This window comes from Rattus rattus, chromosome 4, assembly GCF_011064425.1.
Source record: "Rattus rattus isolate New Zealand chromosome 4, Rrattus_CSIRO_v1, whole genome shotgun sequence".
Taxonomy (NCBI): domain Eukaryota; kingdom Metazoa; phylum Chordata; class Mammalia; order Rodentia; family Muridae; genus Rattus; species Rattus rattus.
Genome location: NC_046157.1, coordinates 19862635 through 19889723, shown reverse-complemented (window position 1 = coordinate 19889723; position 27089 = coordinate 19862635). Strand labels below are relative to the sequence as shown.

Genomic DNA, 27089 nt, shown 5'->3' with positions numbered 1-27089 from the left:
TTATAAAATTACAATTTTGGTTTTCACAACATAGAAAAAATACAAAATGACTATATATATATGGTTGTATAATTTTTTACCCAAATTTCAAAGGAGCAGTATGTACTGACTAATGTTTTATAATGGTTTATCTAAAACTCAGAACTGAGTATGGTTTTCAGGTTGGACCTCAGCAACACCAGGCTTTTAAGAGAAATGTAAGCCAACACAGGTGAAAAGCAAGGTACGACTGCCTCATCTGTCCGTCTGGGCATTGTCTACACCGTCCTGAACCAATGCGTTCAGTTTGCTTTAGGGACCTCCTGTCTGGGAGAACAGTGCTTTACTCCATGACTGACTCCATGGGGCCTTTGATGAGTGAGGTCCCAAACTCAGCAAGATGCAGATTGGCAACACAAGTCCCCAGAGGGCTGTGTACCTCAAAGACTCTGTCCCTTCCACAGAGGGCCCCTGGGGAGATCTGAACTGCAGTCAGGTGGCTGCTGGGAGGATGTCACCTGACTACTTCTGACAAAATAGCCACTGAAAAGCACCTTCCTTGCTCACACCTCATTAGATGTCACACCTGAGGAGGCTGGACGTTCTCAGTTTATAAAAGAACATGATTACCTCAACAGAGAAATTAATTCATGTTAGGGATGTAAAAGGAAAGGAAAAAGACCCAAAAAGCTAGTTACTGAGAGAGTGGGAAAGACACCCTGCTGTCTGCTGTATCTTCAAAGCACATGTCAAGCCGACACTTGGACTAAGACCCTTTTTGTGAGGGAAGCTGGTGATTGCATTCTCACTGCTGCAGATGCAATTCAGCTGAGCAGACACAGCTATGAGGAAGGCAGGCCCAGGCGGTCCCTTGGGCTGATGACCTGCTTCTCACACCACCTTCTGAGGGCATTCCAAGGAGATCCTAACAACCCCAGATACAGTAAAAAGGCCGACGAAGCGCCAGTTGATTGTTTCACAGAAGAAATGCAGACAGGAAGAATAAAAAGGAAGAAGAAGCTGGAAAATAATTTCCCACATATTTGTCTATCAAATACCAGAAAAGACTGATCTCGACACAGCCAAGTCAAGAAAGCTGACTTGAAGCAGAATTCTAATGTGCAGTTTGACAATAACTTATTACACACCTGCCTGCATTAGCTTTTCAAGCTCCTATGAAAATAAGCATTTGAAAATATAATTTTCATTATATTCTGATTGGAACAATTATATTCTAAATGACAACGGCAAGCCTTTTTTTTAAAGTCTTAAACAAAAAAGGGAAAAAAAGCAAGCAAGCAAGGGGAGAGATGTTATTGAGAAGGTGCTGTTTAAAATCGAGTGCACGTCTAAGCTCGGGCCTTCTTCATCCGAACCCTGCTTTCTACTTTTGAAAGGAGTTTGCTGTGTGCACTGTGAGAGCAGTGGGCTAGGCAGGACCTCAGCTTTGCCGGTCTCCTCCAAACCTTTCCCATGGGGACTTAAATACACAGTTGAGGCATGAACTGCTGTGAAGACACTACCAGACAGGGTCCATCACAAGGAACTGCTGTGAAGACACTACCAGACAGGGTCCGTCACAAGGACCTGCTGTGAAGACACTACCAGACAGGGTCTGTCACAAGCAGTCAGTGGCTGCTCGGACATGTGGAGACAGCACCACTTTTAGCTTTTTCTAGAACGTGTTTTCTCTGGACTTACAACATGGTGAGAATTGCACAGAAACACAATCAGGAAAGGTATCTAAACAGAATAGTAAAAATATTAAAATAAAAAGTAAGTATAAATCTATTTCTGAATGCCTTCTCTGGACCATGGTGGTAAAGCAACACTTTCCAAGTGCCCCAAATTACAGATTTCTCCCTTCTGTGTAATGAGATGGGCTTTGAGCCTGTCAGGAAGAATCTTGCTGGCCAGTACACATTTGTGCTCTGAGCAGAAGCACATGGAAGATACTCAGCATTCCCCAGGCACTGAGCTTCCCCCTCGCACTGTGGCTTGTTGGAATCTGACTGAAGCCGACTTCTGCGCAAGGGTCTTTACAGTTTACACAGACTTACTAAGCTCAAGTATGGTTCTCAGCAGCAGGCAGTTAACGACTCAACCAAAAACAAACGAAAGGCTTTTAGTGGATTTCTGGTTACAGGCACTACCCAAAGCGTCACAGCCATATACGTCTTGTAACTCGTTCACTAGATAGGAGCGGCTGGGTCCTAGTCAGAACTTCAGAGCATTCCAGAGCACAAAGTTTCCAGCATGCAGTCAAGCACTCTGAGAAGGGGAAGGTTAGCCACACTGCAGACCACAACCTAGCTTCTGCTGCAAGCCAGGCAGTTAGTCGGGGCATCGTGGCCCCTCAGAGGGCAGCTCTCGGCACGTGGTGCACACTCTGTACTGCCAGAGGAACGGAGGACGGACATGGCGGAGAAGTGCCAACCCCTTCTAGCGCTGTCATAGGAACTGGGAACTTCTGGTCAGAGCATGCTGAAAGGACAGGCTAGGGTGCTTTATGTAACAGCCTTTTGCATTTTTAATCTTTTTACTTTTATTTTTTATAAAATCCCAGGCCCATGTGACACTGGATTTTGGTTTTTATTTTCTTTTGTATTTAATATTTTAAAAATAGTTCTTACTAGGAACTCAAAAAGTCTGCAGCATTTTTTGATCATTGAAAAGTTTGGTTTGGGGTGGTGTGGAGAGCTACTCAAACTTCTTGTGTTCTTCGGTGTGAGAAAGGACCTTTCTTCTCTGGTGTATCATGTGGAAGTACAACTGGGGGAAAACTGGAAGACAAGAACGAACAGTGGGTTAGCGGGACCTCTGAAAGCTCTATTCCCTCAAAGCGTACAGTTCTGATACTCACTCTTTCTCATCCAGTGACTGATGGCAGCGATACAACAGGAGAGGGAGGGACACATTGCTCCCTTCAGCTGAGGACAGTCGCATGTGATAGAATGGCAGACACTGTATCTTCACTGCCATGACAGTCAAAGGACACAGGCCACCGTGTGTGCTGGAGACTGAGAACAGTTTCTACCACTGAGCGTCGTACCCACCCTGGTGACACCTCTTACCTTCACATTATTCTGGTTAGTTTCAGAACAACCAGAGAGAGACTTCTGATGGAGTCGTTCCTATTTCAGAGGAGGAATCCTAGGCCCAGAGAGGGTAGCCAACACACCTATAGTCTCACAGAAAACCTGAGAGGATCAGGCCCTGGGCTCAATTGTTTAGCCAGTCTGTCTTGGGGTAGAGGTGGGAGCATGGGGGGAGGTGGCAATCGCCACACGGCACTTCCTGAGAAAGGTTGCTCTGTGGATGGCAAGAATGAGGAGGCGGAGGAGGGCTACAAACTCTGATTTAAAACATAACAAAGCAGGGTTGGGATGCAGAGAAAGCCATTATAGAATGGAGGCCAGTATCTTGGACATCAGGTATGGGACATTCTCCTGTCCTTAGTAAAGAGGGGTGGCTTCCCTAGAGAGTATCTGGCAAGTCTGTGGAGTCATTGGCATTTAGCATAAGAAACCAGGGACGCTGACCCAACTAACACCTGTTCCCCACAAATGTCCGTGGAGAAGCGCTGGTTTGAGCAACCTGGCCTTCAATGGCTCCTGCAAACTGGACATTCAGTCACCACACAGCGCCTGTTCAGTCCCTCCTCATCCTTCCTCTTCTCAGCGGGGCCACCTCTGTTTTTCAGAGTAGCCTGTGTCTGAGGCAGGCAGGTGGTTTCTATTGCCAGCCAACTCTCCTAGGATAGCCTCCTCCTTACTTTTCAAATGGATTCCGACCTGATCACTTTCTTTTTTTTTTTTCCTTTGAGGCAGGGTTTCTCTCAGTAGTTCTGGCTATCCTAGAACTCAGAAATCTGCCTGTCTCTGCCTCCCAAGTGCTGGGATTAAAGGCATGCACCACCACATCTAGCTCCAAGTTGATTAAAATTTAGTGTACACCCCCCCCACACACACACATAAAGAACATCAAGATGTCAGGAGGTGACCAGAGTGTAGCTAGCAGCCCCAAGTCCGCTGACACTTGTACTCACAGCTACTGTGAGGCAGTCAGTCACAGAAAAGGCTCAGCTAATGCTGAGAATTCAGCTTATGCAGATAATTCAACAGTGACAGAACTATTTTGGTATGAAAGCCAGAAAATTTGACAAGCTCTATAATCTAAAAACTGGAAGTGAGGATATAATTAAGCCATGAGGAGTGCTAATTGCAATCATTTAAAGGTGTGGGGCCGCCACAGTGCTAGCTTCCCCTTAGGAAGGGGCTCTGCACCAGCATGCTGAGGGCACCTTCCCTTCCCTGGCTGCATGTGTGCCTGTCTGCCTGCCCGGCTGACCACAGAGGGTGGTAATGCCCCAGTGTCTACTTGAGAGGGTGGCATTGAGGGCCATTCATTAGGCCGCTCAGTCCTAAGAGAAAAACCCGAGTCTCTCAGCAGAGTCACACTACAGAAACGAGGGCAGATGTGTGTGCATGTGCACACATGAGCGCATGTGCACTGGTGCATGTGTAGAGGTCAAAGGACAAACTACAGGAGTTGTCTCTCTCATTCAACCATTCTGGTTTCAAAGATGCTACTCAGGTTGTCAAGCTTGGCTCTCTACCTGCTGAGACACCTTGCTGGCCCTGCAGGCATGGCCCCTTTGATTTTATTACAGTCTGCAGAGGCCCCTAGTGCTCCAGGTACATGGATGTATGTGGGAGGGGCACTGGATGCCCTTAGACTGTGTTTTAGTCCCGGTGGTGAGTTCTTGGTGGCCAAAGCACTGACAGTTCTTTTTCAGAAGGATCAACAGTTCCTGACATGTAACTCCGTACAGCCATGCTGATGACAGCCTTGTGATATGAGCTTCAGTAGCAGCTGAGAAGTCTGCCTTCTTGGGTTGGGCCTGAACTAGAAAGCAGAAAGCAGGAGGAGGCAAGAGCTAAGGCTAGGAAGAGCCAAGGCTAGGAAAGCAGAGCTCTGTGGCTGGAGACACAGGTCAAGTTGTACAAAGCGCATGCTTCTCTTGCAGAGTTTGGCTCCCAGCACCACTTGGGGCAGCTAAAAGCATCTTTAACTAATTCTAGTTTCAGAGAATCGGATGCCTCTGGCCTTCTCAGGAATATGAACTTACGTACTTATGTCCACACAAGCCCCATCCATAACTAAAAATAAACCTTAGCCGGGTAGAGGCACTTGTTGAGCAAGTCTGACAATGAGTTTGATCTCTAGATCATATGAAAAGAGAAAACTGTCACTTTAAACATGTCCTCTGCCCTTCACATGTGGGCTGTGGTATGTGTGCACCCATATACACTCTCCTAACAACCGTAAATGAAAACAAAGTCAATCAGAGTTCTGGGGCTGCAGACAGCCTCGTGGGAGAGGATGCCCAAAGCCCTGTGTTAATCTCTAGTAAGCCCACGGCTCAAAACAGAATGAGGGCAGAGTTCTGACTTACACTTGTGCTTGATTCTCTCCCCCTGAAGGTCAAGATGGAAACCCCACAGGGTTGGCTGTGTTTCCCAGCAGGGCCCCAGTGTCATGGAGGGCTGCTATGTCTGACCTGACAATCAGCCTAGCAGTGGGGCAGCAGGAAGGCTGTTTATACCAGGGAGAGAAGAGCAAGGACACCTTGGGAACTGCTCCTGGAATAAAGGGCTGGCCAGCAGTCAGACTCTGGAGGTCAGCAGTGTGAAGTCCCCGCAGAGGTGTGGGTGTGCCATGCCTTCCTTCCCTGCTCTTTCTAGACATCCAGAGTGGGACGCATCTCCTGCTTATCAGAACAGACACAAATACTGAGGTGCCCACAGGGGTGCTACTCTCAGAGTGGTAGAACCACTGCTCTGCCTTGCTGCTTTGGAGATGAGAAGAATGAAGCTCCCGGGAGCCAACCTGGAAAGGTGAAAAGCTGTGCACGTGCGTTATGCACACTTTACTCTTCCAGATTTGCCTTTTGTTTCAACACCCAGCATGTCTTCTAAAGAGAAATGGCTGTTAGTCACCAAGGTTTCAGCGTTAAAGGAAGGTTTTCGTAATGAATAGAGTGGAAACTGAATCACGAAGCAGGACTGTGTCCAAGAATTTCTCCAAGATAAATGTTCAGATGAAATCTGGACGGAATTTTTTTTTCTTCACAATGCGTAAAATGCAATTTTCTACAGAGGGACACAAACATGTCATTTATGATGGTTAGGGTGACTCACTAAGATGATACTGAGGACTAAAGAAAGAAAATGTATCCCTGTTTGAACTTAGTGGGGCTTAGGGGAGACTAAGAATTACAGTGGCTACAGTATAGCAAAATGAGCTTAGTATGTCCTAGGGTCTAACAAGGTCCTTTTGGAATACAGAAATCAACCAGAGGAGTTACGACTGAGCAGAATCTGAGAAAAAGACACATTCCTCATGATCGGCAACCAGAGCTCTCTGACAGCACTGTCAAATGTGCCCTTTCTGTTCTGCCCCTGTGTATCAAAGGTACATTTGATTTCTCGTACACTCAGGCATCAGAGGTTCTACTGGAATAACTGGCAGCCGCACTGAAGGGAACACTGTGTCCTATTCTGAGGGTTTTGTACTCAACAAGAAAACCAGAAATGTAGAAAAACAATATATCTGTTTTTATTCTGTTATTTGTTTTTGGTCAGCTACTGATCTTTTAACGTGAAGTGAAACTGCCTATTTGATATACTGAGCAACGCAAACATCTTTTTACAATGTTTTTCACAAACCATAATAAAGCAATTCTGAAGAGACAGGAAAATAAAGCTAAGGTAAGGCAGTCAGTGGTTTTTCTGATTCCTTAGTGCTTGGCCTAACACAGGGGTGGCCCACACACTGAGAAGGGATACACACTGCAGCTCTGTAGAGAAGGGCTCATCTTTATTCAATTACTGCCAGAGAAAATTCCCTCTGAAAGTCAGTGCTCAATAAAAACCAAAGTGTCCCCATAAATGTGATTTATACTACATATAGAGCAAAGACGAAGCTCGAGCTACTGTGGAGCTGACCTTTATCACCTCACCACCTTATACTTACGTGGAATGTAGGAGATCATGACCAGAATCAGGAATGCATGGTAGTCAAAGGAGAAGTTGTATTTGTTAGGTAGGCTGATGGAGTACAGGCCGGCCTGCCGGACATAGGGCAGAGCTGCGTATATTGTGAGGAGCTCTCCCGTCACTCCCATTGGGTACAGCACGATGAAAAGTGTGTACCTGAAACAGAGCAGAGCCCTCACTGTGCTGTGTGCTAGAGCCATGTTTACAAGCACTGCTTTCCCAGAAGCCAGTGTGCAGCTCCCCTTCGCCCGTTCGTATCTGGCTTTTATATACACCAGGTTTTGAAAGGGGCCATTGTAGGATCCCGAATGTTTTCAAATGTTTTAAAGCAAAGTAAATTTGTCAGTCAACCTCGAAACTTGGCTCCTTCAGAACATGCAGCTTTAGAACAACAGAGGTAGAGTAGGGGCGTTAAACTAGAGCAAGGGCCTTCCCTGTGGGGGTAGAGGGGAAGGAGATGGAGCCGCTATCCAAGAATTCCTAAAGCATGCCAAGCTGCATGGGGACTGGAGAAAACAGCACATCACACAACTACATTCTGCTGTTTCTCAAATGCCCGTACAAGCTACTGTGAAAATAAAATCTTGACTAATTTTAACATTAGAAAATTCCTAATAGCTTTGAATTTTACAAATAAACCCACACAAATAAATTACTACTGCATGAGAAGGTCACACAATTATTTTCATTTTAAAAAGTTTTATGTCTTTTAAAGAACTCAGAGGGAGTGGGAGAGAAGGCTCAGTGGTTAAGGCTTGTTGCTCTTGCAGAGGGCCAGGGTTCAGTTCCTAAGCACACATGTGGTAGCTTATAACTGTCCATAATTCCAGTTCCAAGATATCCAAAACCTCTATGACCTCTGCAGGCAGCAGGCATACACGGGGCACACAGACACGCCTGCAGACAACACACCCATACACACACATCTGAAGCATCATGGGCCCTGTGGAAACCGTCAGCTTGGATTTAAGAAAACTACCTCAAGATGAGCCTGGATTAAGCTTCCAGGTACAAGAATCTGAAAGAAGTCATAGTTCCTGTTGCTAACCTAGATCATTAGGCAGGGCAAAGGAACTGTCCACAGACCACAGAGGAAAATAAGATTCTGTGAGAACAAAGCCAAAGGTCAGCCAGCAAGTGTCCCACAGACAAACAGCCTTTGCGATGGCAGTGCACCGTGGGTGGGTGGGTGGGTGGGTGGGTGGAAGCTGTTAGGTCCCCCCACCCCAAGTATAGTCTATTTAAAATAAAAAGCAAAAGGCTTATATCCCTGAAATGTTGGAAACTGGATTCTGTTCAATCACTAAGCTCATAAACTGTGTAATAATAACTGTTTTCTTTTTAGAAAACAAGGTGTCTTAGCTCCAAAGTCAGATTAGACCTTTCTGTTCTGTCCTCCTCACCCTACAGTCCTTCATGCAAAAAATCACAACTGGGTAAACAGATGTGCCATCAGCCTGTTGTCCACGTGATAATTAAATGTTGACATTGTTGTTGAGACCAGCATTTGAGTCTCATTCTGTGGCCAGCATTTGTGGCAATTCTCCTGCCTCGGCTTCCCAAGTTCTGGGATTACAAAGGTACGAATCACCATGTCTGAATTCATTCATTCTTTCTTTCTTTAATGTAAGTAAGTACACTATCGATCTCTTCAGACACACCAGAAAAGGGCATCAAATCTCATTATCATGTGGTTGCTAGGAACTGAACTCAGGACCTCTGGAAGAGCAGTCAGTGCTCTTAACTGCTGGGCCATCTTTCCAGCCCCACTTGCCTAAATTCTTAATAAATATTACTGGTAAAAATAATCAAAGCAAAATAAAACTTTTAAGCTGAGAAAACCAAATAATGTTTGTTATTAAGTAAAAATGACCTTAAGCGTCATAGTTTTTTGACAAAACAAGAGTAGGAGATGTAGACATGGACTAGAAATCACCACAATGGGAAAGTTCATCAGCTAAACTGAGTAAGGACAAAAACAGGTATTATACTGAATCCTGCTGAATAACTAATATAAAGGCTTTAGAGCAGTGTTTCTACAGATAAAAGTCAAGACCTTCTAGTGAAATCCCTCCATCTCCCCAATTTTAGTTTGGGGAAGTTGGAGGCAATGTCCAGGTAATAAAAGGCAAATATGGTGTGGGTTCTTACAAAGTTAGCACTTGCTGTATGTACTTCTTTACCTGGCCCACTTGATGATGTAAGGCAAATGGTTTAATAGACTGAATGTGTAAAAGGAGTAACGGATAATTTCCGTGATTGTCCAGGCAATGACAAACAGAAGTACACTGTCTTCACTCTGCACCTGCAGGAAAAGAAAAAGGAAGTAAGAGAAACAAAGGAAGGTGCAAATAGACGCATTTCATAATGTGCAGTGTCTGCAGGGCTGCCCAGCCACAGTCACCTATCCTTGTCCTCAATGGCTGCAGCACAGCTCAGAAAGGGTTTGCTGATCAAAGACACAGGACCTATAAGTTCTGCGGAGGCTCCTGATAGGAGACTCGGCTTGTGGATCAGTGGAAGCTGCTGGGAAGGGAACTGGATGGGCAGGATCCCTCAGGAAGAGACAATTACAGCAAGTTCTTTGCTACACTGATAAGGGAAAGTGAGGTGGTAGGAGTTAGAAGTAGGCAGGTAGAGAAGGCTAGGAGGACAAGCGGGTGGGAAGCCTGGGATCCATCAACAAGACTTTGAGAGCAATTAGCGTGACAGCTGGGAATCTGAGGACATCTCCAGAATGCAAATGTGAGGATTAAAGCACAGGTAGTAGGATGAACTCAAGTCAAGAAGAGGTCCAGATCATCTACCAGGCAGGCGCTAATTTTGGGCATCGATGATGTGTTGCCCAAGCCCAAGCTTATGCCCTTGTGAGGAGACGAGCTGCCTAGTCACTCACAGGACGCACCTAGAACCAGAAGACCTTTGATACTGCCTGTTCGTATGCTGGAAAAATGATAACCCTGGTGAGTCCCCTTATGTGTTGGATAGGTGCTGTCCCAGGGGAATTTATGGCTGTAATACAGACTGCAGCACCCTTCCATTCCACTCTGAGTTTATAATGATCCTCTGTGAGCAAAACCCAACAGACAAGCTTGCACTGAGATTCACTTCGGTTTCCCATGTCCTACATGGTTGGTGAGTTGGCTGTGAATTAGAATCCTACTCAGTGAACTGAGAAGACCACTATGTGCTGTTTTCTCTGTCTCATCCCAACCCCTAGTGACAAAGGTGCAGTGTCCCTGCCTTCCCTTTTGCTTCTCTCCATCTGCAGAGCCAACAGTTTTTAGCACTTCCATTCCTTCTCAGAAAGTGTACATGGAGCGATCCACCTACACGATGAAATCAGCAGTCATTTACATAGCTATTAACTAAATTGCCCTGACAAAGAACTTCATAAATGCATGGTTAGTATTCTCTAAAAATAATAAGAATTTCATACTGTCAAGAGCAGGAGTACTTCTTGCTTTCCTTTTAGCTGCAGGAAGGCCAGAGCTAAGTACCTTTAGAGCTCATGCTGAGGGCCCCAGTCTGCCCACGAAGCTTTACTTAAAGCCTATGGGTACCAACATCTAAGTTTACAGGGTGTGTTGCTTCTCATGGACTTTGCAACCCTCGTTATCTGACAGTGAAGTATGGTTTTTATAGATTTATTTTATTAGTATTATTTTTTACAGCTATGCTTAAAACCTGGTGTAAAGACTCCCGATAGGCAGCTCCTCCGGTGTTCTATACTCTACCTCATCCTGGAAGCTGAGTGTGTGCTTTAAGTCATCTTTGTTTCCCCAAAGCACGTGACACTTTTCACAGGAGAAGCTTTACAACTATCTGTGAAGCTAAGGGATCCAACCTAGTTCGCTATTCTGAGACCCAGCTCCTTTCTTCTTAACACCTAATACTGCTTTGTGTCATCTTGTGGCCTGCGCGGAGCGGTAATACATGGCCTAGCGGGCAGGCAGCTTGAAGGAACAGACAACTCTTACAGCTGCCCTTCACACTGACTCCTTCAAAGGCCGGGACTAGGGAGATGGCCAATGATAAGACGGGATTTGGAGAGGCAGAGAGATGGCTTAGGGGCTAAGAGCATTTCCAGAGGACGTAGGCTCAATTCCAAGCACCTACACTGTGGCTCACAATAGCCCTTAACTCCAGTTTCAGAGGATCCAAAGCCATTTTTTGTCCTCTGTTGTCACCAGGTACACACATGGTACATAAACATGCATGCAGGCAAAACCACCTGTATCCATAAAATTAAAATTAAAACAAGAAGAGATTTGGATAAAGTCAGAAGCACATCTTTCTGATTTGTAGAAATTATTCAATAACAAAGAACAAGGACCAAATGTAATGAGTTAAAACCAACAAGAGGATCAACAAGACTTGACTTGGTACCTGTAAGTCATGTCGCAACAATTATTACTCACAATAGTCAAAGGTGGATGAAAGCCGAGAGTCCATCAGTGAGTGAATGTATGAACAGCTGCATGCATATGTGTGCAAACACATAATACGAAATATTATTAAGCTTTAAGGAAACTCTTACACATGTTAGAATATGGATGAAAGAACCTTGAAGATTATTATCAGTTAAATATGCCATTTGCAAAAGGACAAATACTGTTTGATTCTACTCACATGCAGCATGTGAGTGGTCAAATTCAGAGATAAGAAAAGTAAAGACAGAACGTTGCTAGGAGGTGGGAAGGAAGATGGGGTGGGGGTGTTACTAACTACTGTTTAACCCGAAGTTGAAGAAAATTCTGTGGATGGAAGGCAATCATGGGAATGCACTTAAAGTAACTGTATTGTACACTCAAAAAGGATCAAATGGCAAATGTCACATATATTTCACCACAATAAAAGTAAGTTCAAAACCTAATTAAGTCAAAGTTAACATAAAAAATGTAAAGTTTTCTATAATTCAACAGCAAAATGACTTCAGTATAGACTAAAGAATACTCTGGCTCATGAACCGAAGGGTTGGGAGTCAACAGGGTGTGAGGGTATAAATAAAACACATGCTCATCACTCAGACACTCACTACTACAGTCCTGTCCCCATGACTACATTCTAAATAGATCAGACGCGGGCTAGGAAGCAGAGTCTGTCAAAGGGACACTTGAGCTAACTAGCAGAGCTTAGCCCAGAACAGGAAACAGGACGTGTACTTTAAAGTATGTAAGAAGGACATCATTTATATGAGACTAATGGATAAAGGCAAAGGGAGTAAGACGCTGGTCTGAAATCAGAAAACCAGCATAACAATACAGGTAGACAAGAAGACCTGATGTCTTCTAAAGCTGCAGGATTCTGGGCCTTGGACTTAAGTCCACAGAGTGCAGGACCAAGGACGAACCCTACAGAATGGGTGAGCTGACTGGGAGCTGGCACAGTGTCCTGCGCGGTGCCTTGGAAAGGAGTGGGATAGCCTTGGCCTAGAAAGTCACTAGATGGACTAACATCGTGAGATCTAGTCCCAGCAAGGGGGCAAGGAGATGGGGAGGAAGCACGAGAGAGGAGAACAAAAGATCTACCGGCTGCTGGCTGGGAGGGACCAGCATATTTTATTCTCCCTTGAAGGCAAGGTCTTCAGCAGACCATGCCCCATCATTCAGCTTTCTCAGCTCCAATACAGGTCTGGTCCTAGGGCTGTGTGGAATTAATGCCTCTTATATTGGATGAAAACTAACTTTTTGTTTTTGAAAGCAAGATTATTGGGATTATTATTTCAACAAGTAGGGAGCCTCCTATCTATTGGGGTGGGTAGTGATTCACAGAGAAATGATTAGTAGCTTCATGAAGTTCTTTTAGGTTAGTGTGGCTTAGGAAGGAACTTTGAGAAGGCAAAGGACAATATTTCAAAGAACCCAGCTCAGTTCTTTTGTTGTGGAGACAGTGTAGCTCTGGCTGGTCTAGGACTCACTAACTGCCAGGCTAATGTCAAATTTGTCATTGTCTTCCTGCCTTTGCCTATGTGTGGAGGCTGGGGAGAGCCACAACTGGCAACTGAGCTATTTCAAATTAAGAAATAGACAGCTTTATTAATTATCGAGAACAAGAGGAGCTCACTGACTAGATAGAGGTCAAGCTGGTATCTGCACGGATGGAGCCTTTACCTACATAGTCCTTTGGTGTGGGAAGGCATGCTACAGGCTGCCAAAAGAAAAACCCAAACACCAAACCTTCAACTTATAATCTGTTCTGCCTACAGGATGTGCTGGGGCAATGGTAGCATAGAACTTGTGGGAGTGGCTAAGCAGTGTCTGGTTTAACCTGAGGCCCATGTTATAAGAGGAACCCACTACCTGGATGGCCAGGAACTAGATACCAGACAGCTCAGAGACCTAGGGTAGAGCCAAACACAACAGGCCACACAAAACCACAAACAATGTAATGATTACTAGTGATATTCTCCTACACTCACAGATCAGGGCCTTGTCCAGTTGCCATCAGAGAGGCTTCCTCTGGCAGCAGATGAAAGTGAGTGCAAAGACCGAAAGCCAGACATTATTCAGAGAGAGCCTGAATTGAAGGTCTCTATCTTGTCCCCCCTTTGGGGTCTGAGGAATCCCACTGGAAGAGGGGGAGAAAGACTGCAGGAGTCAGAGGGGATGGAGGACACCAAGAGGACTCGGTCCACTGAGTCAACTAAGTAGGGATCAGATGAGCTCACAGAGACTGAAATAGCAAGCACAGGGCCTGTAAGGGTCTGCACCAGGTATGTATCATGGCTGTTAGCGTGGTGTCTTTGTGTGACTTCTAACAGTGGGAGTAGGTATATCTCTGACTCTTTGGTTTCTCTTGAAACTCTTCCTCTTGTTAGATTGCCTTGTCCAGTTTCAGTCTGAGGGCCTTAGTCCTGTCTTACTTTTTCTTGTTTTGTCATGTTTGGTTGTTGTCTCTTGGACGCCTGTCTTTTCTAAAGGGAAACCAAGAGGGAATGGATCTGGGGGAGAGGAGAGGTTGAAGGGAGATGGGAGGAGTGGAGGGAGGGGAAATTGTGGCCGGAATGTACTGTATGAGAGAAGAATCTTTTTCAAAAAAAAAATAATTAAGAGATTTTTAGCTAAGTGTGGGGGTGTGCACTTATAATCCTAGCACTAAGAAGGCTGAGGCAAAAGGATCCTGAACTTCAAGTCAGCCTGAGTTACAGAGTAAATTTACAAAAGGGGGGGGGTTGCATGCAAATATCATGGAAGTGTCATAATTCATAATTGTGAAAGAGTTTAAACAGCTGAAATACCCAGTAACAGGTGACATATTCATACAACAGAATATGACTCAGCAACATGAAGGAAGGAAATCAGTATGTGCTACAACCCAGAGGAGCTAAACAAACCAACACAAACGTCTGTCGCTGGGTAAAAGAAGTGGCCACTGTCCAGAGATGGCAAACTCTAGACAAAAGTGATGGCTAGGGCTGGGAACGCCAGTGAACTATAAAAGGGCACAGAGCATCCCATTATGGTGAAAGAGTGTTCTGAAATGGGACTTAGGTATGTTGCTTGCACAACTTGCTAAATTTGCCAAAAATTAGTAGATACCTAAAATGGTGAATTTTTTAAAATTCCAATTAATTTTAAAAATTAATAAAGTTGTTTTAAAAACAAGATTTTCTATAAATAAATGATACTGACTTTTAAGTGGGAAGGGGGGTCACATGAGGTAAAAGGGGGAAGGAGTGACAGTTAAGATTTATTAAGGCTTAGAAGGCACAGAAAGCAGGGTAGGACGGGCATCCACAGATGTCTTTTTTCTTAAATACAGGGTCTCTAGCCTAGGCTGATCTCCCATAGACACCCTATGTAGCTGAGGATGACCTTGAACGCCTGATCCTTCTGTCTGTACCTCTTGGATGCTGGGTTAAAGGCATGCACCACTATACTGATTTATGTGGAGCTAGGGTTGAAACTGAGGGCTTTGTACATGCTAGGCAAACAATTTGTTAACTGAGCCACTTCCCTGTCCCCAAAGTGTCTTGCAGGCAGCTGTTTGTCAGAGATGCATGTTCATAATGAAGGCACACAGAGGGCTGGCAGAGGCACCTTACTGGTGCAGTGTGCTAGATCCCACTGCACACCACAGGCACTGGTTCCTATCCCTGATCTGAAGCCAGGAAGGAGGTAGCGTGTAGGTGGCTTGTGTGGTTTAGCCCAGGGAGTTTACATAGAAATCCAAGCTGGAAAAACAAATGGGCACAAGAGGAAAACCTTTACGCACAAACAGCCTCATATGTCTGACTTTAAAGCATGGGGCTGTCAGTGCTTGGAAAGCTGTCACTTGTCACCCTCAAAGAAAACAGATGGTGCACACAGGCAGGCGGCTATTATAGACACCCATTCTTCTCAGTGCTTTGAGACCTGCTGTTTATCACTCCATTTATTTCAAAGGGCTTCTGAGACCAAGCTTTACAGTAGGCCTTCCTTCCTCCTCCTGATACCCCTTTTCCCTTGTACAGGGCGGAGGAAGTGATGTGATAAGGTTACAGTCAAATATGGGACGTGGCCAGAGGCTGTTCTTGGAGCACCATGCATGTCTAGTTTGCCCCCCCCTAGACAATGGAAGTCAATTCTCTCACAGCTCCAGAGGCTGAAGGCTGGACCAGGGTGGCAGGATGACTGGCGGTAATGGGAGATTTTCCTGACTTTCGGGTAGATACCTTCCTGATGCAGCCTTCTAAGAGGGTGGAGAAGGGAACCTTTGGGTATCTTATAAGGGTACTAATTCTTTATGAACTCAGTTAAATCCACCTGTCCTCCAAAGGCTCCTGTCCACATACCATCAACACCATGATCATGTCCTCAACACAGGCATCTGGACAATGCATTTGGCATGTGTGCAGTGATGGGGTACTATGTGGTCCAAAGCAATGTTGTAAACCAAGTATTTTTCTCTAAAAGGCCATATAGAGTAAATAATTTGGGTTGTTCATGACATAAAAATTAAAAAAAATTAAACCATACTAGAATGCACACCTGGAATGCATACCCCCCGCCATGTGCTCCACTTTTGTAAGGTGGATGCTTACATCAGAATCACCACACTCAAGTCACTGGCAACAGTCTGTTCAGCTCCATTTGGGATGACCAAAGTGATGGTCTATGATATATTCTATGTCTATAGCCAAGACATTGTGGGAAAAGAAGTATTCATGCGAGACTATACAGGCCGGCTGTTCATATCAGAGCCATCTTAGGATATCCTGTGCTTACTGTCTTTGTTCCTCTTCGTTGGAAAAATGAATGCCTATTCAACTTCTTTGCTTATTCTTTTCAATAGCTATATAGGCAACAATAAAGCTATTATATCGACGCTCTGAGCTCTTATACACCAAGTGCTTCTGTGCATAAACTGCTTCACAAATTCCCATCTTACAATGAGAGAAAAGCTCTGAAAATCCAACCTTAACCTTAACATTTCTGATATGTCTTCTCTTGGTTCTAAGCCACATATGTATGAAATAAATGGCCAATATGATTAGGAAACTAGGTACTTGGATAAAGAAATAAACTGAGAAAATAAATCAATAAAAAGAAGCTTCTTCTGGCTGGAGAGATGGCTCAGTGGTCAAGCACTTGCTACTCGTGCAGACAACGAGCCTTTAGCTCCCAGCACCCACATGGCGCTCTAGTTCCAGGGAATCCAGATGCCCTCTTTTGGTCTCAGAGAGCTACACGCACGCATGCACACACACATACTTTAGGCTTTCTGCTCTGGGTGGACACATCTGCACACACGAAATGGAGCATTAGACTCAAGTATTGGAGGAATCAGTCAAACCTCATAACATATACATATGTTCACATGCACACACAAGTTAGCTATAGAAGCACTTTTAAATGTGAGTGCATGTATGCATACACACAGGCAAGTATGCCTTAGTTTTCTATATTTAAAGAGCCCATAAGCAATCAATAGCATCTCTGGTACTGTAAGCTCTTCTATTGTTCAAACTCCAATTCTTCTTAAGTGCAATTTTAAATTTTAAAAAATCCTATGTTGATCATATTATTTCCCCTCCCAGATACTCCTCTCCTACCTACTCAACCATGCTCTTTCTCTTTCAAAGACAAACAAAACAAACAACACTCCCAAAACCCAACCCCAAAGACAAAAAAGCACACAAAACCCCATGATCTGGTTTATACTGGTCAACCATTTCTGAGCATGGGGCCTGTCATAGAGTGTCACTTCACTGACCAAACTGATTTTCCCCCTTCCCAGCAGGTATCAACTGTAAATCCCTCTTGGTTAGGGATGTGCTTTGTGCTCACTGTCCTGCATGTGGGCATTTTCAGACCATGAGTCCTAATACAACTCTCCACCAAGGAACCTGGACTCCTTAGTAAGTGGCTCTTGGCCAAGGGAAGGGGATGTATAAGGTAAGTCTGGGAAATTTTCACTGCATAAGGCATGGCGTTACTGAAGGATGGAAGTAAGAGGAAGAACCAGGAGACTGCCGTGCTATCTCCCAAGTGGCACATGGGGCCATTTCTGTGTGTTTTCTGTCAAGAATGCATGGCTTGAACTGTTATGAGGAAACTGGATGGATCTAGGTTGGAGGCCATGCTAAAGTATGCGCTTTAAAACTGTCAAGGATGTAAGCATGGGTGTGCACATGTCAAAGATGAAGGGGCTTGCTAGACTGAGGCCTGACAAGTGACATGAACACCTGTCACCTTACCTCCTTCCCTTCCGTGTTGTGCTTAGCATAGTACCTGAGGCAGATAGCACACCTCCCTGTATGTACACATGTGTGCATGCATATGCACATACATCTAGAGTATGTATATATCTATCCTGTTTGTACATGCATGTGTTGTTTGGAAAGTTAGTGAAGTGTGCATGGGCCCATGAATAGTTAACAGAGCTAAACCAAGCTGACTTCCTTATCTGGAGGACTCCATACAGGAACTAAGTGCATGACTCCGACATCTAAGTATCTGGTAGCAAGAGGATGTCACGCACATCTTACTCTCAAGGTTCAGAAGGAGAGAAACAATGATGCACATATGCACATTTATAAACAGAATGATGTAATAAAATGACAATGGTGAAAGATAGGAGATACAGGTACACAGCTCACTGTACCGTGGTGGCAACTTTTCTGCAAGTTTGAAATGATTTCAAAACAAAATTTTCACCAACTACCATGAAATCATTTTAGTAAGCACGAAGAACATATTAATTTCTATGTGAAAAATTAATTACAAACATTAGGATTGAACCGAGGGCCCCGTGCATGCTAGGCAAGCACTGTATCACTGAGCACATCCCCAGCATAAACGATCTTTTAAAAAACATCTAGAGTGCTGGGCATGGTGGCTCACACCTTTAATCCCAGAACTCAGAAGGCAGAGGCAGGCAGATCTCTGTGAGTTTGAGGATACCCGAGGCTACAGAGTGAGGTACAGGTCAGTCAGAGAAACATAGTTAGACTGTCTCCAAGAAATAAAATAAAACAAACAATGTATAAAATGTACCTAGCTGCAAGCTATCGGGGTGGCTCACACTAGGAAAAGGACATAAGGACAGACAGGATTCCTAGAGCAAGTGGCTAGTGACACCAGCCATATCAGAGAGCTCCAGTTTGACTGAGAAGTTCTCTCAAAAGAATAAAGTGCACAGAGATTGAGGAAGACTTGTCAACCTGCAGCCTCCACCTGCACGAGCACCTGAAAACACGTGCATTCATACTGGCACACTCGTGTGTACACACATATTGTAAGCACACACATACACACACACCACACACATCAGAAAAAAGTGGAAAACAACTCTTATAGCTGTTGAGGGTAGAAGCAGGAAGACTGCTATAAGTTAGTCCAGCCTGGTCTTTAGTAAGTTCTAGACCAGTTAGAGCTACATGGTGAGACCTTGTCTCAAAAACTGCAAGAAAGGTTCAGAGAGATGGCTCAGCAGGTAAAGGCACTTGTCATCAAGGCTGAAGACCCAAGTTTGACCTCTGGAACCCTACATAGTGGAAGAAAAGAACTGACTCCCACAAGCTGTCCTCTAAGCTTTGCTTGTGTCCACATTCAAGAGATGAATGAATAAAGACAAAAACCAAAGAAAACCACCAAAGCGAGAAGCAAGCACCCTGGGAATGAATTTAGAAGGAAATATAATTACTCCCAGGCTTGTACACCATTTAGGGATAAGGCCCCAGGATATGCTGGAGAGGCGGGTTATGAAACAGTCTTAGGAAAGACAAGAACATGAATTAAAGAAAACTTACCAACAAGGGTCTTTGAGAAAGACTAACAGGTTGAAGGCTGGCCCTGAGCTATGCTAGCATTTTTATTGTCTTGGAGGATAAAAACCCCATGGGCAGGCCACAAACTTGCTTTGAAGAAGGGTAGCCTAGTTAGAAGCCAAAATCAAATTCTTAATAAATGCTTTAGATTAGGATAATAATCATGATTATGATAATGATAGTTCCCATTAGCAGGGATAATTATTCCTTAAGCAGGATAAAAGTAATTATGTAGAAAATTTCACCAGTTACTGTGAAACTATTTTAACAAGTATAAAAACGATATTACTTTCTATGTAAAAAGTCAATTATATTTCTGCTAGAAACCTCAGGACATAGAAAAGGCTTCAAAACAGTTACATGGACCATCACCACTACATTGTCTTGAGAGGACTGAGCTACGTAACAGTTAGCATACAGTCAGCACACTAGTTCACTGGGTCCTTCTAAGACGGCTGCTCTGAGTAACTCTGTTCTGTTAACTCCCAGTACGCTCTATGAAGGACAGGAAACAAATGTGGGAGATGGGTGTGGCTCCTTAGGAAGTAGACCAGACCTATGCAATCATTCAGTTGGGGCAACTGAGGCAGGACAAGCGGTCAGAGCACCCACTCTCCTTCTGCTTCACTAACGATCCGAGCCAAGGGGTGTTGAGGTGCTTGGTGTGGCCGGCCTGTGCTAGACTGCAAGTTCTTATGAGGACAGTAACTGCATCTCTCCTTTGCTCCAGCGTTCCAGCTCAGCCTGAGGATACTGAGGCCTGGACTGATCCTAGCCAGTCACACAAGCTGAAGTCCTGGGACAGAGAACACAAGGACAATCTCCATCTTTTCTTTAACTTGAATACAAAAGTAACTGATTCAGCTGTTTATTTTTAAAAAATTATCCTTAGTAAAATATAAAAATACAGATAAGGTGGTTCAGATGCAGACGTTTGGGTTCTTTATCCTTTAACATGACAACTTCATATACTAAGGTACTCTTTATGAGTAAATCCATGACAGGATACATGACAAACCAGAAAATATCTTTCTTTGTTTGAGACAGAGTCTCTCTACACAGTCCTAGTAATCTTAGAACTTACTATGTAGACCAGGCTGGCCTTGAACTACCAGAGATCTACGTGCCTCTGCTTCCCGAGTGCTGGGATTAAAGGCATGTGTCAGCATGTTTGACTAAAATACTATTATTTTTAGTGGAAAATATGAACTAAGTAATTTTTAAAAATCACTATTTACCCCATTTAGAGGTGAGAAAAATGTGTTGTTATCTACACATACTTTTTTCCAACTTACAGTGACAAAGGAAACATTCTTACCATGGTAACACAATAACTAAGGGTTCTTCACCTTCCTCCTCCTTGTCCTCTTCCTCTTCTTCTTCTTCTTCTTTTTTTTTTTGGCAACACTTTGAGACACAGTCTCATTATATAGCCCAAGTTAGTCTCAAACTTAGAATCCTCCTGTCTTAGCCTCCAAAGTGTTGGTTAGGGTTACAAGTATGAACCACCCTACCCAGCCAACATCTGCTATTTTATATGTGTGGTTGCTTGCATGCATGCCTGTGTCCCATGTGTATATACTATCTATAGAGGGCCGAAGAGAACTTCAGATCCCCCGAGACTGGAGTGACAGACAGTTGTGAGCTGCCATGTGGGTGCTGGGCATTGGACTTGAGTCCTCTGGAAGGGCTCTTGACCATCCAGTCATCTCTCCAGCCTGGGACTACTTAAAAAGCAAACAAACACAAACACACACAATGAAGGAAGAGTGTGTGTGTGTGCGGGTGTGTGTGTGTGTGCGGGTGTGTGTGTGTGTGTGTGTGTGTGTGTGTGTGTGTGTGTGTGTGTGTGTGTGTGTGTTTGTGCGGGTGTGTGTGTGTGTGTGTGTGTGTGTGTGTGGTGTGTGTGTGTGTGTGCGTGTGTGTGTGTGAGTGTGTGTGTGTGTGTGTGTGTGTGTGTGTGTGTGTGTGTAGGTGAGAGGAGATCTTCAGTATCAGTTCTCTCAATACCATGTAGGGCCTGGGTGGTGGGTAGGCGGCCTTACTCACTAAGTCGTATCATCAGTCCAGTGGGTTACTTTTGATGTGGATGATGATCTTGTTCTACCAAGTCACTCTTGGGTACAAAATCAACTTTTCTGCAGAACATGCACTAAGGAAAACATAAAGGGCATGCATTCGACAAGCAACTCACAATCAATTCTGCATCACGTCATAGCCAGGCATGCAGCTCTGAATCTACAGTGTTCCATTTGTCTAGCTTTATGGCTTTCTATGTACCCAGTCCATTTTCTAGAATGCATGAAAATACCCAAGAAGGCTAGCCTCAGCACAATGTCACTGTGTCTGGTTCCAACTGCAACTCTGAAAGGAAAAAGACCTTCTTAGATGTACTTCTTGGAGGCAAGTTACTTACCCTCTCTGAATCTTGGACTCCTCGTATGGAGACTTTTGCCTTTGGGATCATACAGTGGTTGTATGGTTTTCACTGGCTGCTGGCCTTTGCTAACATTTTTCCTTAGTCTTAGTTGAGTCTCCTACTGAGAGCTTTCATACAGCTGTGACCCTCAATATAACCCGTGTGCAAGATTCTATTAGAATGGGTCATATGCAGTCCCATATATCTAATCCAATATAAGTATCCTATGAGCTCACGTTTCTCTAAGTACAGTAACAACAGCTCAGAGAACAATGTTCCTAGCATCAAGTTGCTATGACCCTAAAGAAAGAGCTTGGGGACACTTACACCACAGTCTGCCAGTTGTACTTGTCAAGGGGCTTTGTCACTGTCAGACATATAACATCTGGATACTAGAGTACAAAAAACTGGCATCATATATGTGAGTATTTATTCTGTGCAGTGGAACAAGTACAAAAGTTTCAAAAGAAAGGACAAACAAACAAAAGCTCTTAGAGCAGAGATAAGAACAGCACCCAGTGGCCTCTCTCCATGGATGCTCTGGACTCATACAGTGTGTTAAAAATATTTGAACTAGTTTTTTTATTTTTTTAATTGGTAGATTTCACATTTTAATGTGAAATTTAATGTCTGGATTTTTGCCTTTTTCGTTCTCAGACTGGATCTGGCAGGCAATGACTAGCTGAGGCACATGCCGGCTGCTTTTATGAGGGGGCCTGCACTCCCCAGCCCCTAAGTCACCAGCTGAGCCCTCCTCCAGAGGTGAGGTAATGCAATGGAGCATCTGAAAAGCTCTGGGCTCTCCAGAGCTACAAAGTGCATTGTCCTTTGAAGTCCTGAACTCAAGAGACAAAACTTTCAAACTCAGGCTATTTTGGTAGAGCCAGAGCAAAAGGTAAAAGGGAGAAGCAGAGAAAGTGTCAGGCTTAAAACAAACATTTATGGCAGCTATCTGAAAAGAACAAAGTTAAAGCCCCACCATGGATAAAGCCTAGAATATTAGTGATTAGTTCCCCACATTACGCAAAGCAGCCTGCACATGCGTGCACACACACATATATGCACACATACACACTCACATGCACACTCACACACACACACACACGCACTCACATGCACACACACATGCACACACATATCAAGTCCGTCTTACCAGGGTTTTACCAGACTTGAAAAGGGTCCTCTCTGGAAAAGGCAGACAACTTAGTAATATGCCTTACTTCTTTTATGATATATCACCACTTATAATGGCAGTCTGAACATGGGTGTTCTGATAAGGTAAAGTAAAAATGGTTACTAGGCCCTCTTTCCTAAACACTTGAGGGTATGTACACTTCATATGTCTTTTCTAGAAGCATAAGGAGTAACTTTCAGGTTCCCCTGTGGGCCACAGGATGGCCAATGGACAGTCACCTGACTGTTTGCTGAGCAGGATGGCTCTCAGGAGGTAAAAAGCACCAGGATTCTTACAATGTTTTTCTTCATACTTCAAAATAACTGTGTTTTGAAAAAAGCTCTAAGGGACTGCTCTGCCAGAGAAGAGAAAGTTCTTGCCACATACTAAAAAGTTTCCAAATGAATATTAATCAATGTTTTAAGAATGCTATTCACTGTACTGTAGAAACTCCTGTTTAAAAGCACTTTTATAGGTCAAACCTTTTAACTTCTCTTGGCTTTGCTGACATATTTTAGCAATGCTCACGATGCACGCCAATCACCTAACTTTTACAGTGGGAAACAAGGCTCTCTAAATTCACGCAGGTAATAACAATGCTGACTGTACTCCACTAGCATCACTTAACTCAAGTTGGAGAGAAAAGGCGTGTGACATGCTTCTCAACAAGGGGGAATCTGGGATATGCCGTCAGTCAGGTGAACAACCTCTCTGAAGGGTGAGGCCCTTGTGGTCTTTTGCCTGGCCATCAGACCCAACTGTGCATCAGCTAGGGAGAGGACCATGAAAAGCCACCTCCACTAGTGGGGATTTGTTTAAAATTAGCAGACCTTTAGTTGAAAAACAATGTACCAAGCGCTCCTGTGTTTTCTGACTGCTTTTTGAAAATGTATCATGGTCATTTACAAAGCATGATTAAAGCGCACATGAAAGTCTAACTGGATGAAAGAAATACTGCTGTATGAATGTGTCTAAGGCAGCACCGTCAGCTACTTCCCACAAGAGCAGGAGAGCTGGAGGTCACTGCTAACGACTCTCACTGATATCACAACTGTAGGCAGAGCTCTGGGATGGACACATGCTTTGTTTCTCATGCATTGCTCAGGCTGCCCCAGCCATCACAGTTCCATTTGTTTATTTGGGAGACTATTAAGTCCAAGTAACACTTCTTTTTTCACTCTTGTGTCCTTCATGTCAAAAGTCAAACATCTTTGGACTGTAAGGGACCAGATTTGCCCCAAACGCTGCCTGCTACTGACAGATAGCTACACTGCCTATGTTGACATCCAATAGTGCATATGCCTGAAGAAAACATGTTCCAACAATAAGCTACTTTGTCATAACTTTCAAACCCAGGAAAAATGCAGGGTGCTGCACAGATGCTTTCATAATAGCCATTATGTGGAACAGCCACTAGTATTTTAAGAGACTAAAATGCAAAATGCGCAAAATACCCTCAAATCTGGGACCAGAAGCAATGAGAAAGAAGTGGTTGCTTTTTGACCTGAAAGGGCTGGAACTGCCAGGGCAGGCCAGAGCAAGTTGCTTCCCAGAGACCTCAGCAAAGTGGGCAGTGCACTTCCTGTCAGCCCTAGACCTTCCTCCTCTGAATGGCATTTCTCAGAATGAAGACAACTGTATAGGCTTCTGGACAAACGACCCAGTGTAGCTGTCTCTCTTCATGCTGAACCTGACACCTGGGGATGCTGTGTGTCAGACTGTCACCTGGTGTGAGGAGCTTCACGTGCTGGATGTTTGCTGGGGAACTCACCTGAATGAGGACCATGTGGGGTGCAGCGTGGGCTCCAGAACAGAAACAGACAGATGGATGTTAAGGAAGCAGTCATTTTCCTGCCTTGAAGAGTTTGAACTTACTCAGCTCTGAGCTGATGAGGAGGGCTGCCCTCTGCATGGAGTGAGGCTAACTTGCAACAGTTTACAATGATGGATGTAGTTTTTAAACAAAAAACTGACTAAACTATCAGAGGACACTCTATTTTAAATGACATGTGCTCTAGTGGAGTCTGACAGGAATTGAGACGGTTAAGACCTTGGGAGGAAGAGAGAGCATGAAATGGCAGAAGTGAACCTAGGCCAAGCATAATGAATCTAAGTATCTACCTTATTCTGAAGTACAATTTTGGAAAGTAGTAAGCAGAGAACTGAGAGAAAAATAAGACATTTTGATTTTGCCACAATCACCCAAGATAGGCAATGGCAAAAGAAGAATTTAGCCAGCAGATAAGAAGCATAATCACTAAGTGCCCACGGTTACCAGATGTGGAAATGATGTTCTGGTGTGCTGCTTTTACCCAAGAGCTGTCTGAAGCTTGACAGTGCCTGATTAACAACCAAGTGATGAAGTTTGCCCTAGGAGTGGGCTAATTTTAAAAGTGAAGGTGATGTGCGCCCACCTACAGGAGCACCTAAATAGAAAGTCAGGGAAGAGATGGAATGGGGAGCGCTGGATGCCTAGCTTTCAAGGGGACTAGAGGATACTGAGTTGTATCTCAGCAGAACGAGATGCACGGGCTATCACTATGGGAAGGGCACAAGAGACCAACATAGTCCAGGCACAGCATTCAGAAGACGACGACACGCTCTAAGCACAGCGCCTCACCTCCTTGAGCAGTAAGGACACAAAGCTGCTGCCTGCCTGCCTCACTAAGCTTGTGGGTATTATTTGCTGGGAAGGCCACAACATGGCCAAGGCACATGTGCAGCCACAGGAAAGAAGCTATGAACCCTTCAGCGACAGCATGGGCACTCTGTACCTCACTGGAGGACCGGCAAAAAAGAACAGAAAAGAAGGGGATCAGGGAGGAAGAAAGAAAATTCCCTCCACCATGTTCACATACACTTACTTCACAACTGTGAGGCAGAGGCAGGGAGGAGAAGAAAAGTCTCAGAGACAAATCGTCACCTCCTCATGTATATGACCTGTGGAGAGCCTCCATGTTCTACAACACTAGAACTCAGCGTGAAGCAGCTGTATTTCCACACCTCACAACCAGACACATGAGAGGGAGTCCTGTCTCCTCTGGAAGCCCTGACTGACTTTCCTCTTCAGTTTCCTTTAAACCGCAAAGACACTATATGGAGAAAACGCCAGAAACTACACAAGAATTACACTTAAGTGGTTTAAAGGAATTCTATGGATTTTTGTAATTCTTTAAGTATGAAATAGAGATCTCTGGAGCCCACCAGCTTAGGACTGTCTCTACGTGATGTCCCTCAGTTAGGAATCTCAGATGGCTCTGCTGTAGCCTCTGCCGTCCTATAATCTACCAGTACTGGGGTGGGAGGAAACCCCTAGGGAGGTCACCAGAAGATTTATTTACTTTATGAGTGCTCTACCCGCATGTACACCTGCAGGCCAGAAGAAGGCATCAGATAACATATAGATGGTGAGCCTCATGTGGTTGCTGGGAATCGAACTCAAGACCTCTCTTGAAGAGCAGTCAGTGCTCAACCGCTGAGCTATCTCTCCAGCTTTGACCACTTTTTTTTCAAGTTTATTTATGTTTATTTTATAGCTCACCTGGATGTGAATGTGGTGCCTATGGAAACTAGAAAGTTCTGGGACCAGCTGTGAGCATCACCATCATGTGGGGACTGGAACCAAACTCAGGTCCTCAGGAATAGTAGCCAGTAAGTACTCTTTTTGTGTATGTGTGTGCATATATACACATATACGCACACACAAAAATTTTATTGTATGTACACTGGTGTTGTATGTATGTCTATGTGAGGGTATTGGATTGCTGGAATAGGAGTTACAGACCATTGTAAGCTGCCATGTGGGTGCAGGGAATTGAACCCAGGTCCTTCGGAAGAGCAGTATCAGTGCTCTTAACTACTGAGCTATCTCTTCAGCCCAGAAGTCAGTATGCTTAACTGCTGAGCTGTCTCTCCAGCCCACCACTGACCTTCTATTGTTGTTGAGACAGAATCTTAAGTATCTCAAGTTAACCTTCAAATCCCTATATATAACTGATGACCATTTTGAACTCCTGATACTTCTGAATCCATAAGTTTCTATCCCCAGTTCATGAACCAGACTTATTCCATACTAGATAGCACTTTAGCTACATTCCTATCCCAGCCACCGACTTTTCTCCTGAGGAGTCAGAATGCCTGAAATTTGTAGAGGGATGTAATACTGGAGAATTATAGAACCCTGACTTCCTAGGTATTTCTGTC

At 44.3% G+C, this 27089-nt stretch overlaps 1 protein-coding gene across 1 annotated transcript in view; it reads right to left on the bottom strand.

The window, feature by feature from the left end:
* Positions 1 to 2499: 2499 nt before the first annotated feature.
* Hacd2 (3-hydroxyacyl-CoA dehydratase 2) overlaps positions 2500 to 27089 on the bottom strand; it is a 91075-nt gene continuing 66485 nt past the window's right edge. Inside the window, exons 5-7 of the mRNA XM_032900155.1 lie at positions 9224 to 9345; positions 7018 to 7196; positions 2500 to 2762 (exon numbers count right to left, since the gene is read on the bottom strand). Coding sequence (XP_032756046.1) covers positions 2680 to 2762; positions 7018 to 7196; positions 9224 to 9345 — 384 coding nt within the window. The 3' untranslated portion in view covers positions 2500 to 2679. The remainder of the gene's footprint in view (positions 2763 to 7017; positions 7197 to 9223; positions 9346 to 27089) is intronic.